Source organism: Diprion similis, chromosome 3, assembly GCF_021155765.1.
Source record: "Diprion similis isolate iyDipSimi1 chromosome 3, iyDipSimi1.1, whole genome shotgun sequence".
Taxonomy (NCBI): Eukaryota; Metazoa; Arthropoda; class Insecta; order Hymenoptera; family Diprionidae; genus Diprion; species Diprion similis.
In genome coordinates, this window is record NC_060107.1 from 10,050,026 (window position 1) to 10,064,633 (window position 14,608).

Sequence of the window (14,608 nt, forward strand, 5' to 3'; positions counted from 1 at the left end):
TCGAATTTGGCGGCATAAAACTCGTCGATTCCACAATCAGGAGCAAAGACGGTTTAGGAACCGGAAATTCTCGCGTTCGCCAGGCGGGGCGGAAATGCGGTGACCACGTCTCAAGGCTCTCAGTTTTCCGAAACGCGAAATAGGAAGAATAGAATCCAGCAAGATGAAGAGGATCGCAGTCTTCCGTCTTCTCGTCGTCGTCATCGGGGCCTCATTCGTGGCTGCCGACTATCAGGAGTCCCGGGGGCCCGATTCCAATCGGTTTCCGGAAGTAGGCGAACCTCGCTGGCCGCCCTTGACCTTCCGGCACGCTTCGCGGGCCCAGCATCACCCCCATGAGTCCCAAACCGTGAGGAAGTGGCGCGGTGGAATTAGCAACGCCGACCAGACGGGGCCTCAGCGACTTGTGGCCCTCGCTTCTGCGGAGTTCGCCGGAACTCGGGCCGTCGCTTATGGGGACTTGGACCATCATCGTCCGGCCCATCAGCAGAGGAACGTTTTTTCCCAGGGGAACCAGCAGCCCGGATACACCAGGCACCATTCTGGGTAAGTTAAATTGGGTCTGATTTTCATTTCGTTTTTTCATTCAGAGTAATTTTTAACGTAAATTCAGTTCCAAGGTTCTATAGACTGGATTGCGATGAAATTCCGTATGAATTGCCGTGAAATTACTCTTTAGAATTCATATCTACTCGTAGATTGAAAAGCAAATTTATTTTCACACTGTTTTTATGCTCGATATTTGAGTCTTAAAGGTACTAGTAACTGTCTGGTTTTATTATTCCTAGCTTTTTGAATAGCGTTAGAAACTTATTGGTGAACATTGACATCATTGATCCTCCAAAAGGATACGTTGGTTTGAACAACCTGTTCAATTTCAAAGTGTTTACGAGATTCGATCACCTTTTATTGGAAATTTTTGTGACCTGATCTATCAGTTGTTAGGGTTTCTGGTCGAATAGTTTGGACTGAGGTTAGACGATGTGAATTTTTTCTCAGATAGCAGCACTAATGCCCACTAAAACCTCGAAGTTACACATTTTTTTGAACATTTTTACTCTTACAATAAAATATATACTGAAAATGATCCAAACACGTGTATTTTAAATAGGAAATCCATCATCGTGTTGATGACACGGGTTAGAATTGGGGTAAAAATCTGATAAAAATTAGGCAATTGTTTTTGAATTATTTGAAATTGATTTGTGGGGCGAGCCGAAAAAAATTCGTCAACACCCTAATCTATACTCGATATCGAGTTCATTCGAAAACTACAAACAAAAACTTTTTTAAACGGTGGTTTCGCTGCTGAACAAAAAGTTTTTTCGGATTTTCCATAATTTTGCGTCTACATTACTGTGTTATTATCTATATATAAAGTAATACCAAACACTTTGAATTTAGCTCTGTTAAGGGGGGGGGGGGGGGGGGGGGGAATTCATTTTCTTTCAAAAAAAAACATCCCTAAAAATAGGGATGATTTTAGACCGTCCAATCTGTACCCCCCACCCTTAACAACATCTGGACATTGTGTATTCAAATCTAAATATTATTGGCCCCAATTTGTAGGTATCGTTTGTTATTACGTGCTGAATGTTCCATGTTGAGAAAAAAATACGCGGTATCATGTGACTCATTGCAATGTCGGTGTGTTCTCAGGGCTGAACCGAGATAAAAATAGCGTTTCTCAATAACGATTTATCGTACTTTGTAAACGTACAAAGTGTTTTTCTCAGGGCATTCGACACAAACATTAGCAATATATCATATCTTTGTCAGTAATTTGTTACACGCATGGATAATTAACAATATAGTCTCGCGAAGTTGTTACCGTACAATAATAGAAAAAGAGACTTGAAGTGAAAATTTAAAAAAAAAGGAAAAGAAATTTTTTTTTCAAAAAGTATGTACCAAGGCTAATTTTTTGTAGAGAAATTTTTTTTTTCATAAAAAAATGGCACTTTCGGACTATTTTGAATCCAGATTCGGTGCAGTTTTTTTTTTCCTTGCGAAATCATGGTTGAGTTAATTATATTCAATATTTTCTGCATGTGAGGGATTTTTTTTTTCTTGTGCGTTAATTCCTTTTAGAAATGACCAAAGAATATCGATACAGAAACCAATTGCTTAGGTTACTTTATTCTTTGATCATCTAATGTAATAACACAATGCCAAAGATAAATAATTTACTTTTCTAATTTAGTCAGTTGTGTATATAATTATATATAGTATGATAATTTTGCAATTGCAATTTATACACTTTTTGCATACAGTGAGAAAATGTTTGTGGACTTACACCTCGTTCAAATCACGAAAAACTCGGGTATAATGCGATTGACGAGTTTACGACGTACGAATTCTGAATGTAAGCTTGCGATTCAATTTTCGCAATACAAACGCGAAATTTTGCAGCCGCTTGACGTTCGTAATCAACAGTAAAATCAGCAGAATTACATCCTGCGCAATTTTTGCTAAACGATGAATCGAGGATTCCGATTTTCTAAGCAATCCATCACGATCTAGTTAATCTCACCGATTAGAAGTTTTTGGAAACTGTCTATTTTAAGAAATTAGAACTTGGATAAAATAACATGTCTAGATGGATCGCGTAGAAATTTTCGTGCTTAAGCTTTCATGTAAGAAGCAAAGAGAATTGGAATCGATGAAAATATTTATTCACTAATTGCAGAAAAAAAATACATATCTTCATTGCAATACATTAAAAATTATTATATTTCAACCAAATGTTTCTTAGCCCTTCGAGTCATACGTTATTGTCCCTAGTCAACTTTTATGACAAGGTGATATTCTACGGTTTTTGGGGTCGCTGATTACAGATCTGATATCAAATTTCGAAAATTCAAAATATCGGATCCAATATGGCAGACGAAAACTCCAAATTTGATCGAGTACGATCAAAAAAATATGATTTCAGATTCGTAATCAGCAACTCCAAAAACTAATAATTTATGTGAAACATGTAAATATGTAGAAGGGGAAATAAGGAAATAAATCGTTCCTTCAAATTTCACGATTTTTTACGATTTTTTTCAATCACTTCGTTTCTAACAATAATAATTTACGTTGTGTCGCAATAACTAAACTCGAGTATTGAAAATTTATTTGTATAGAATCAGAAATAGCAAAAAAAAAAAAACACAAAAAAATATAAACTAGGATTAATTGAGGGTTTGAAACTGCTGTTAAATGTCTTCCGAGGACTTATACTTATACTGAAACATAATTATCTTCGCTGAGTTCTTTATTTTTCATTCTTCTTTTCCCCTCTTATTTCCGGCGAGGATATTCCGAAGCGTGTCTACTTTCTCACGCGGGAATGGTTTTGTAACAGGAAACATTCCGCAGATCGAGACACGTACACCGTGCAGCATCCTTTTCTCACGTGGTGGATCATATGGTGGTGGTTTAAGCTATAGCGACTGCCTTCGCCGCCACAGCCAAAGCCACGGTAAAAAATGAGGAATAACAGAAATAAATAAAAATAAAGAAACGTCCGACTTATATCTACGCGCGAGGATGAGAAAGCCTCGGGGTTCAAGAACCAAGATCGAGTCAGCGAGTCTCGTTACTGTTGAGTCTCTACTGAGTTCGCTGAACGGTTTGGGGTTAAAACGTCGAAGGATAAAAGAATAAGAAGATTTTGATGTCAGATTTTCAAAAACGCGAAAATCTGGTTTTCTAGAATTTTGATATTTTAAAAGAAAAGTAGAAAAGTAGAAAGGGCAGATGCAACTGCAAAGCCAAAGTTGAGAAGAATCATTTAAGAATAATTTTCTTTTTCTACACTTAAATTTTAGCCAGTTGATACACACAGACGGTAAAAATTTTCACTCCAATAGCAAGTATTTCGATGGTATAGTCGAGTTGGTTTTTCAATTTGGCAAAGATCGTTGGCTAAACTTGCAAAATTCTAGCTTTTGCAGAAAACTTTGCCTCCTGTCTCTATATTCACACCAAAACTTGCCACTTTTTAACACAATAGTAGTATAGATTTTCGAGATTTTGCAATTTCGATATCAATATTCTTGAATTTTTTAATCTTGCTTTTTTTTTCTCCATACTAAAACCTGCATTTTTGTTCTCGGAAGAAAATATATTTTCGCATTCTCAAAAATTCGATATCACGACTCTTCCATTTTGTATTCCTTCCTCCATTTTCACACCCACGCTAAAACTTTTGTTGCTGTTTTTCCCGTGAATAAAATGGATACTCACATTCTCGAAAATTCAAAAAAAAAAAATCCTTGCATTTTCCAATCTTTCTTCACTATCAACCCACCTTAACCTAAACTAGATTTTCGAATTTATGAAAATTTCCAAAAACTGTGATCTTCGACTTCCAATTTCCCTCCGTTTTCACCTCACTCTGCAAGATCGAGTTTGCGGGTTCTTTCTCGTTTCGTTCTCGGCTCTCGCTGCCGCCGCCGGTCGAGTTACCCAGGTGCATTATAGAGCGGCCGTGCGGTGAGGAATAAAGAGGAATAAAAGAAACGGTGAAAAATGGCACACACGAGCACACACGCGGGGCAAACCTGTCCTTTGCCAGTATCAACGAGGGCGCGTGCAGCCCGACGCGTATATTATACGGAATACGACGCCAGGCGCTGCCTTCCCTTCTCCAGGCTCCGTCTAAGGACCTTTTTGCCATTTCGACGCTCTTGCGATATCCTGCGAATCAAGCAATTGCTATGAAAAATAAAAAATGAAAAATGAACGCCTCAAATCCAATTGTTCGATATCGCCATTTTCAAATTGTTCAAGGGGTTTGTTTTTGGTCCAAAGAAATTCGGAATTCCAACCAGATTCTGTAGTAGTTTTGGCTGCCATCATCGTCAATTTCATCTTTCCTTAGCGTTTCGTAAAACGCAAGCTTTCAGCAGGGTGAAATAATCCTCCCTCGGGAAGGTGAAGGCAAAAATAAAAAGCTGAAAAAACTGCACCGAAGCGGAATTCTAGCCGCAAATAAAGACCGCAGGCTCTCAGGATAAACATAACATCGGAGAACGTTGAACCTGGACTCCGGATCCGTCGGTACATTATAACGTTCCAACAGGGAAGCTCTTAACAAAAAATTTGACATGTCGCTATCGTGTAAAAATGCGGAATTTCCAAAGATACAAAAATCTGTTTAGACTGGCCGTGAACCGCGTTTGAACTTCCGGTTCTCACATTGCAGGTTTCAAGTTCATAGAGAGAAAAAAAAGAATAATACTATCCAAATTGAAATTCGAACTGCAAGTTTAGATTCGAAATTAACGATTTTACAGCCCTTGGATACCTTATTACATGCAAAGATGACGATTTTTAGTATTTTGAACCACCGTAATAATCCAACACTACAAATTTTGGCATTGGATTCGTTATTAGTAAGCCAAAAAACCTCCGCCTACCAATTTCTACCGGAACCGGAATATTTTTAGGTTTTTTCCCACCATTTTGGATTTCGCAATCCGACTTCAGATTCGTACTGAGTCATCCAACAAAACGACGAGTAGGTACCAATTTTCACAAAAATCCAAATGTGTTTTTATTTATTTTTTTTTCAGTTTATCGAATAGGCGAAATTTAAATTTCGCAAAATTGATCGTAGATTCATGATTAATGATCCAAGAAACCTCACGGTACCAATTTTCATTCAAGTCCATTTATCCATTGAATATGCTGAAACTTGAGAGTATATGATAAACAGATACATTTATTATTAGCATACATTTTCTACTTCCTATAGGCGAGGAGATTGTATTGTTATATATCATAAAACGATTAACAATTGCAGTTTATTACTAAAAATTAATAAAACACTTTGTTCCGATTTTCTACGAAGCGATCAGTCGATCCGTTGACAACGACCTAACTTATGAATTATGATATATATATATGTATTTCATGTTTTGAAAATTTCCCGAATCTTGGCCTACGGCTGTATAATTTACATGCAAATTTCGATTGTTAAATTTCTTTTGTTCCTTACCTTCATCTCTAGTGTCGTATACTTGAATTTATCATTCTTATGCATTCCGTATTCATTGTAAATACTCGTCATATTTTATCACTCTCATTCTCAGAGTGAGTGTCAGTGACAGTGAGTCGCCGGTGTGTCTTGAAGACGCGTTGTTTTCATATTATATGAAAACAGCATGTGGAAGATGGTGTTAATACAGGTCGTCGACAGACGTGAGTCAACAGTCGTTCTAGAGATTAAACCCGATTCTGACAGTGAAACAATAATTTCATTCTCTCTTTTCCTCCTCGTACCTCGGATCCGGTACGTTTTCATATTACATACATGACACAATAAAGGTGAATGGAACAAAGCTGATTGTGAGCTGAACTTCGTCACGCTATCCTGTTACAACCGCTTCGATACATTGATTCATTCCATCCTTTATCCGCGTATATTTATTTATGCACGTATAAAATGTAAGACGCTGGATGCACAAAGAGCCTTCAGCGGCACCAAATAAGGAGAATATCTTATTACAAGTAGATTCATGAAGGTATGACAGTCGGAACAAATTCTAAGGAAGATCCGCGCGCAGAATCGAGGTTGACTATGCATGAGAATCTGAAGATATTCCCCGGAAATCGCATAAATCCTAAGGAATCAATGAACAAGTAAATTATAAACCAACAAGTAAGTTTCTTCGACAGCACGAACCGAGTTTTGCACCGTCTTGCATGGAATATCAGCCGAATCGCGATGATGCTTGGTAATTGAATATAAGGGGCATTTCACGCAAGGCGAACCGGTTTTTAACCTACGGTCAGTAAATTTGATCCTCATCTCATAGCGTCATCCTCCAGTTCCTTCTTATCGCGTGAAAAGCACTCTGAAGTTGCAGATGTAACCGAAAATGTAAACGAAAACGTTGCAAAAAATTCGTGGCCAAATTTTGGTTCACATTACGAAGACATCTTGCAATGGATTAACAAGGAACGCCCTATACAGCACGAATCTAATTGAACAGGTCGGGTAAACAGTTAACCGAAATGTAATTCAGAGGAACTCGAGTCGTTAAACGAAAGATTTGTCCTCGGGCAGTTGGAGGAATGCCGATCCGTGATTCACAGCCCAGTAAATCCATTAGCTGCAACTTTTGTGTGGCCAAGGTGAAGAGGTTGGAAAGCATTGGTCGATAAAACTCGAAATAGGTACATCATCTTCGTACCGAAGCCCGCACTTAAGCCTCCAGAGTGTCGGACTCGCTCTTTTGCTTCCAGGACTCGATCCTCCGGTTCAAAGGACAACGAAGGACCATAAGGAAGTGCCTTTTGAAGGGTTCCATTGCTTTGGAAAATGAATGAATTTGAATAGTGTGTTTCGTTTAGAGATAAAATTGTTTTATTTTCATTGAAACCAAAAAACTTCTGCTCAATAGGAAGAAAGAATTCTTTCGGAAGGATGATTCTTCGTGACAATTTTAAATGACCGATCTTGGAACTCGGAGATTTTCTATTTGAACGATTAGAGAGAAATATTTTATTTATGTTTTTTTTTCGAATTCGTACATGTCTACCAAAGTCTCATTTAATTCCGCATTGTAAGATCAATGAATGAATTTTTTGACAAAAAGACGTAACTTGTGAAACGTTGAAGTTAAATTAAATCGTCTACGCATTTTTAGTCTGAGTATTTTACATTTAAAAATGAAATTTTATACAAAAATTGACTTTCGAGTTAATGATTACAGTTTTTTAACCGCTTCAATTGCGGATTCCGATCAATGGGTACTTTTATAGAGAATTTGATTGAGCGATATCCTTCTTTGAAAATTTTTTTCTCTTGCTGTTCACATCAAGTTTTTCAAGTTGAAGTAAAGAAAAAAAAAAGCACACATTTCACTGCCAAACGAAACATCCTGAAAATTGATTTCATCCAAACTTTATTAGGTACAAAAAATCTGAAATGCCATTTTTAGATCTTAGAATAGACCTTTTCAGAATCTCATTAATTGTAGCCTCACTGCGCCGTTCCGGAAGCGTGGAAAACGTTGGTAGCTTGCAATTACCGCGTATACAGCAAGCAAGAAGTATACATAATCTAACCGTGAAACAAGTTTCCTTCTTCCTCATTTCATATTTATAACTATTCGATGGCAAGGTGCAATCACCACGGTATACATGACGGTATCCACTTCATACCAAGTTACGGGCAAGGTCGCGTCTTCGCTCAATAATTCACTCTGGAAAAATTACGACCCGCTACTGTATCCGATATACCTACCTACTATTGTTACTGTTCTATTTATTTATGTATTTTATTTTTTATATATTTTTTTTCTATCGGTCGTTTTTTAAGAGATTTTTTTAACTTCGCTCATTATATTTCGGATCTGTTACGGAATGAAGAAGAACAAGAAAAAAGAATATGGAAATGAATTTTTCAGTGGTTAAAATAGGTGGTTAAACAAGAAAATCTATTTATCGATGAAAATGTAATTTTTTACTATGCCTATAGTGTAAAATATTTGTTCGTTTGTTACTGATTTCCCTGGTATAGTGGAAGAGCATGTGGCTAACAATAAGAGATGGAAATAGGCTTCCAAGAACGAAGCGACGTTTACAGAAGCCTCAGAAATTGAGAAAGGAAATCGAAAGTCTATCCGGAGCAAAGACTAGCTGATTTCGGGCAACCGATTATTCACTTTTTTTAATTATATCGCACTAAATGGGCTTCGTGAAAAATTAACGAAATATTTTGCGATCGATCTGCCTAATATAGCATTTGATTTACCTAATTTTCGCTCGCAACTTGTTCAGTGTAGTTAAAAGATTCTCGAAATACAGACGGAGGAATCGGAATTGTTGAACAAGAAAAAATAAACAAAATTGATTTTATTGTAGTACATTCACTTTAATATAGTATCCCCTACTTGTTCCAAATACGATAACTTCCATTCAACAATTTCGATTTAGTTAGTTTTTCAAATTGATTTATCCAACCAAATTCCTTGATTCAACGAATGATTCTTTTGAAATGTTTCCAAAATTGAGTCAACTAAATATCATTTCATTTGAAGTCCATGTAGTATTCCTCCAAGTCCCATGTTCGTTAATTGACAGAAACAATTAGGTACTACGAATAAAATAACTCTAAAAGTTTTTATACAACAAATTGATATTTTTAAAACAAATGAGTGAGATACGTTCAATCAAATTTTTAGTAATTTCAGTCAACAATTTCTAGATAAAAAGTTCACATTGTTGCGAGGAATTCGCATCGTGTTATCTTGAATAAGTTGATAATCAGCATGATCATTCCAAGGCTTGATTCAACTTCATATTAAGTTCTTACAAAGCATTTAGTTAAATCAAACGAATGTTACTTGACTCAAATAATCCTTTCCCATCGCCCAAGAAAGTACGAAACGTAGTTTTGAGAGGTTCGATTAAAGTTGACCGATCATCGTAATTTTTTCACACGGTAAAAAAAAAGGTCCCAGTAGGTCCACTAAAATTTTTGGTTTGATTTAACCATTTTTCAATGGATTATTAAATGAAAAAAAATACAAAGTACAAATTAAACGTTGATATTACAATTTTAATGTTACAATTACAAACATTTATCAACAGAAATGTAACAAATAACACAAAGATGAAGTGGACCTGCTGGGACGTTACGTTTAGTTAAATTTTTGTCACAATGCATCTATGAGCGTTTTTCTAAAAATTTTATGCGAGCAATTTCTATCATAACTATAATTTGAGATTTCACACGTGTAAGGTTATTTCTGTCAGTCATTTCGCATAAATTTACCTACATATCGTTTTGCTTACTCGATTGTTCCCTCGTTCGCGACGAGAGCTTTAATTTTTTATTCGCGGGGTTAAGTTACGGCTCATAACCACGTCTGGAGCTTTTGTGACTTTGTTACCCGACTCTGGTTGCCGGGAATTTTTTTCACATACTCCCACATTGTAATTCGGGCTTGGTTTTATTATTGCCAGCATTTTGCAGTCGTAATCTCTCTTTCCACTCGGTCAATCTCCTTTATGCGACAGTCGTTCTCAAGGGCAGCTCATAACGAAAGCGTTGAAGGTTAAAAAGAGGTGCAGTTCAATAATTTATTGCCATTATTATTCCGTCAGGTTATACAGTTGAAAATCCATACCTTTTCACTACTTCTGCTACGAGGTGATCATACGTAGAGTGTTTATTTAAACACATTTTTAAGCCACAATAATTTTTTAAGGAAAGCAAGTAGTAAAAGATTCAAGTTATGAACAAGAGCTTAAATGTAGATTATTTGTTTCAAACTACTTTTTATACCGTGAAAATGTGGTAAACTTCTTCCATTTCACACCACGATGGGTTGCTTTTTGATTGGCTGAAACTATTTCTCACAAATACAACGGAACAGATTTTTACTATCTCGATGTTGGTCGCTTCAAAATTGCTATTTATTGATCAAATTTAATATCAGTACCATCTTGAAAAATGAAATCTTCGACGGTGTTATCAGCTGTTTAAAAAAATGGTCTTAGTGGGATTTTAGAGCATCGTCTTCAGAATAATTTTTCAAGATTCGAAAGTTGTTTGTAATAAATAATCAATATCGAAGTATCTTATTAATAATTTCGGTCTGCCAAATTTTTTTTACATCTGTGGATATAATAATTCGATAAACGTTAAAAATTTAACCATTTCGTAATATAATTACGAAAGAAAGTATGAATTTCCAAGTGTAAAACTTTTCAAGAAAATAAAATCGATGAAATTTATCATCCCTCGAAAAAATAAAAACACAAGAAATCGCAAATTTCAATCGAAGAAGCCCTAATCCTTACGATTCCTTTAAATTGTGAATGATTTTTTTAACAGCAAATACGAAGTTATCGATATAAATCTCGTCCCAGTCAAACATGGTATCAATGTCTATAAATATTATACGTTGTCGAGACGAGAAAGTCGTAAAACTGGAAGACCCGAGACTTTTTGATGTATGATGTCTCGGGCCGGCGTCAATTCCTGAAAGGTTATCCTGCAGCCGAGGTCAGGGCACGTAATTTCGAACCACAACTGCAGGTCTCTTTCCTTTTATGAGCCGTTCTTTTAATTACGCTGCACGCACGTTACACTGCGCACCAAACTTGGCGGGGCGCGTCAGAATACTGTTTGCACTTTTATAAATATACCTACTAGCAAGTCTAATGTAATTAGGTAAATGAAAATTATGCTCAGATCAAACAGTCTTGCTTAGAGCTAAGAATATTTGAATGTCGATTGATAATATCTGGTCTAATCTGAAAACTAACCTAAAAGCTAACCTAAAACCTAACCTAAAATCTAACCTTGGCTTACAAATATCATCATATCTCCAAAACTATTGATCCGGTTGTAACGAAATAGAGCTTCAAACTTGAATTGACGTTGGAGCTTTCCACAGAAAAAAAAGAATCAAAATTGGTTCAGTAGTTCTGAAGTTATAAGCAAATATACGTCGAAAAGACTTGGAGTTTTATGTACGCAGAGGAGGGAATATAGAGATGAAAAGCGAAAGTTAGGCTTTTATGCACTGAATTCGGATCACATGTCTGTCATAAATATTTTTATATTCTGAAAACCTCCTTATAATGAAACGCAGAATGTTAAATAGTATTAAACAAATGAACATCCAAATCTACCGAAGTTCATTTCAATTTACATACTAGAGATGCTGTTTCATTCGTCTTCGCAATATCATTGGCCCAGTTAAAAATTGCTGGAGATTTTTCAAACGGTTTTACCTCTTCTTCCATTTTACAGAATTCACAGAATTCATAGAAGTGATAAGTATTTCATCGTACACTACCGATAAGTATGTATTGAGTAAGTAAATTTCACCCGCGTACAGTGTAATTTTCTGCCGTAATTACACCTGTAATTCTGCATAAGGTGACCTTCGGCGATGTGCTAATTTGAGGGGAGATTTGCTCGTGTAATCAGCTAACTTCAGCTCACAGAGCCCACAAAGCCCGGATGTTCCGGGGTGAATTCAAAGCACGTGAAGAAGATTAAAGCAGGCATGAGGAGGATGTCAAAGCGCATCTGAGCACGGGAAATTAGGACCATGAAGGATCGGTATATATCACAATACAAACTCGTCTTGACGTGGTTGAAACTGTTTTTCTCGATTTTCTTCATCTTCTCGCAACTTCGTGCTGTACCTTATAAAGACACCGCAATTGCTATACTAATTAATTATTTCTGCTTGAAAAAGTGACTTGGACTAATCGCATATCCCGTACGACTTGAGATCGATCTCCTTCTCGTGAGATATTGAACGTCAAGACGATATGCTGCAGTTACCAAATGCAGCGAAAGCTGTCTTTAATCAAGTGTCCACGCAGTACGTATCGAACGAGACTCCAAGACTGCTGTAGAAATAATTTATCGAACCCAAGTGCCTTCTCTTCTCATTATCCCGTAACCCCGACAGATATCCAATTAACGCATCCGTGTAATTACGATTTCTTTTTGCACGTATCGATCGTATTTTTTCAAAGTATTGTGGGATGTTTATACAATAAAGCGATATAATTTTTATTACTTCTCTTGATTAATTTTGCTCAACTTTTTTTTATATTATATATGTATATATATAAAATATTGCATATATGTATATCACCGTGGATATTTATCCTTAAAAAAAAGTTTACGCCTTTCGTTGTCACTCACCGAAGTGGCAAGTATATGAATAACGTATCAACTCATTGCGAATCCGTTATTTATACACGTATAAGCAAGAAATGATCCGCACTTGGGTTTTTGTATGCACGTATATGCATACTCTCTGCGCGAATGATGACGGAATATTTATTAAGACGTTGAAGTTCTTCATCATTCATCACGTCTGGCACCATCTGCACATTGCCAATTGTTTTTTTACCTTTATTAAACTTCGACTGAAGTGCATCTTTACACTAGAATAAACCAATTCTTCTCTGATTATTTTTCTCTATATGCTGTGTATATTGAATAATAATTTTATAATAAATCAGACTTGATTGAATTACACTTTAACATCTTTTACGATAAAAAAAGAAGGTGAAATAAAATTTTAATAACCATTTACGTCGACATACACCTTCTGGCTACGATCGGAAAGTGAGATTTGAATTACAAATTCCCGCGTATGAGGTAGTAATATTAAAGCTAAAGTGGTGGAAGCCGGGTTTAATAAACCCCGAACGTAGAAGATCGTTAATCGTGGCGGAGAAGATTTAAGACCATATGCAGCCCATACCGTCGACGTTTACGTCGCATCTATGGGCTTTAGGTCTAATTCCATGGGGCATTTATTACACTTAAGGACGATTAAATGATTAATTTATTATTGGTTCGAGCTGAGAACGGCTATGTGGCTGTATTTTATTGGTTCTGGTTCAATTTCACTTTGTGCAGTGCAGATTTAAAGCCTCTCTCATACAATCGCGGTTGGAAATAACAATTTGTTGCCACTATAGTTGGGTGAAAAAAAATAAACAAGTACATCGATTAAGATTGTTTTATTTAAATTACACAAGGTGTATGAAGTCTACATCCTCCTTCGTGACACATGAAATAACGATATTTTCATGTTCAATTGACAGCTGTCAATTCGCTGAAAGAAATCGTTCAATATTCGGAACCGCCTGCGTGATGCTTGAAGATTCTAAGCCCGCGATACCACTTTCAAGATCGGAATAATGAAAGATGACAGATATTCGATTCCCCAATTCCGTTATACGTAGAATAGCGAAGCTTCGTCGAGTTGATGGAATGTCTAAAATTGCAAAATTTGTGCAACTTCAGATTTCCTTGAAATTGAGAATCAATAAAATCTTTTTACCACAAATGTATTTTTGATTTGAATTCTAGGGATGAATCAGATTAATTTCTATTCAGGGAACATGTAAGAATGTTTGAACAAATAAACGTTGACATTAAAAAGAAGTTGACTTCGAGTAAGTGGGTACAGAAACCAGAACCAAAATGGAGAAGAGAAAAGATTGATATCAAAAAGTGACCGACAAAAGAACTGCCATCTCTGTCATTGTCAGTTCTATAATGGATACATCACATCGACATGTAACACATCCCAAAGCGAAGTGGATAATCCTGAAACCAGTCCGGGCCTCTTAATTATCATTGCGATTGATACACTTAAGCCGATATTCATTTGTTTATTTTTTGCACATGTCGATTCTCTCGTACCAAGTCTGTGAATTGGCCGCGACATGAATCTAACAAAATGAAATAAATAAATGAATAAACGAAGAATAGCATTTATGATGATATTATCCAATACACTTTTACGAATATGATTTGCCAAATTGATTGCCTTTTGTTCATACCTAAGTAAGAATTTTGAATCGTCTAACGAAAAGAGTTGCAGAGCACAAGAAAAGCTTTGACGAAAATCATGCCAAAATTGGAAGAAATAAAGAACATAATTTAATACTGAATAGTCGTTTAATGCTGAAGACCCATGTCACGAGATTCTGTGGATTTGGGTTAAGCAACGAAATTAAACCACGCAGGTACCCAATTAATAACACTTTCCTGCAGGCGACAGCCAAGCTGCGAAGTGGTTGGGACAATAATTTATACGAATCGTTCCCCTCC

At 36.3% G+C, this 14,608-nt stretch overlaps 1 protein-coding gene across 1 annotated transcript in view; it reads left to right on the forward strand.

The window, feature by feature from the left end:
• The window catches only part of LOC124404913, a 26,435-nt gene continuing 11,827 nt past the window's right edge, over positions 1 to 14,608 (forward strand). The window contains exon 1 of the mRNA XM_046879407.1: positions 1 to 546. Within this exon, the coding sequence (XP_046735363.1) occupies positions 164 to 546 (383 nt within the window). The 5' untranslated portion in view covers positions 1 to 163. The remainder of the gene's footprint in view (positions 547 to 14,608) is intronic.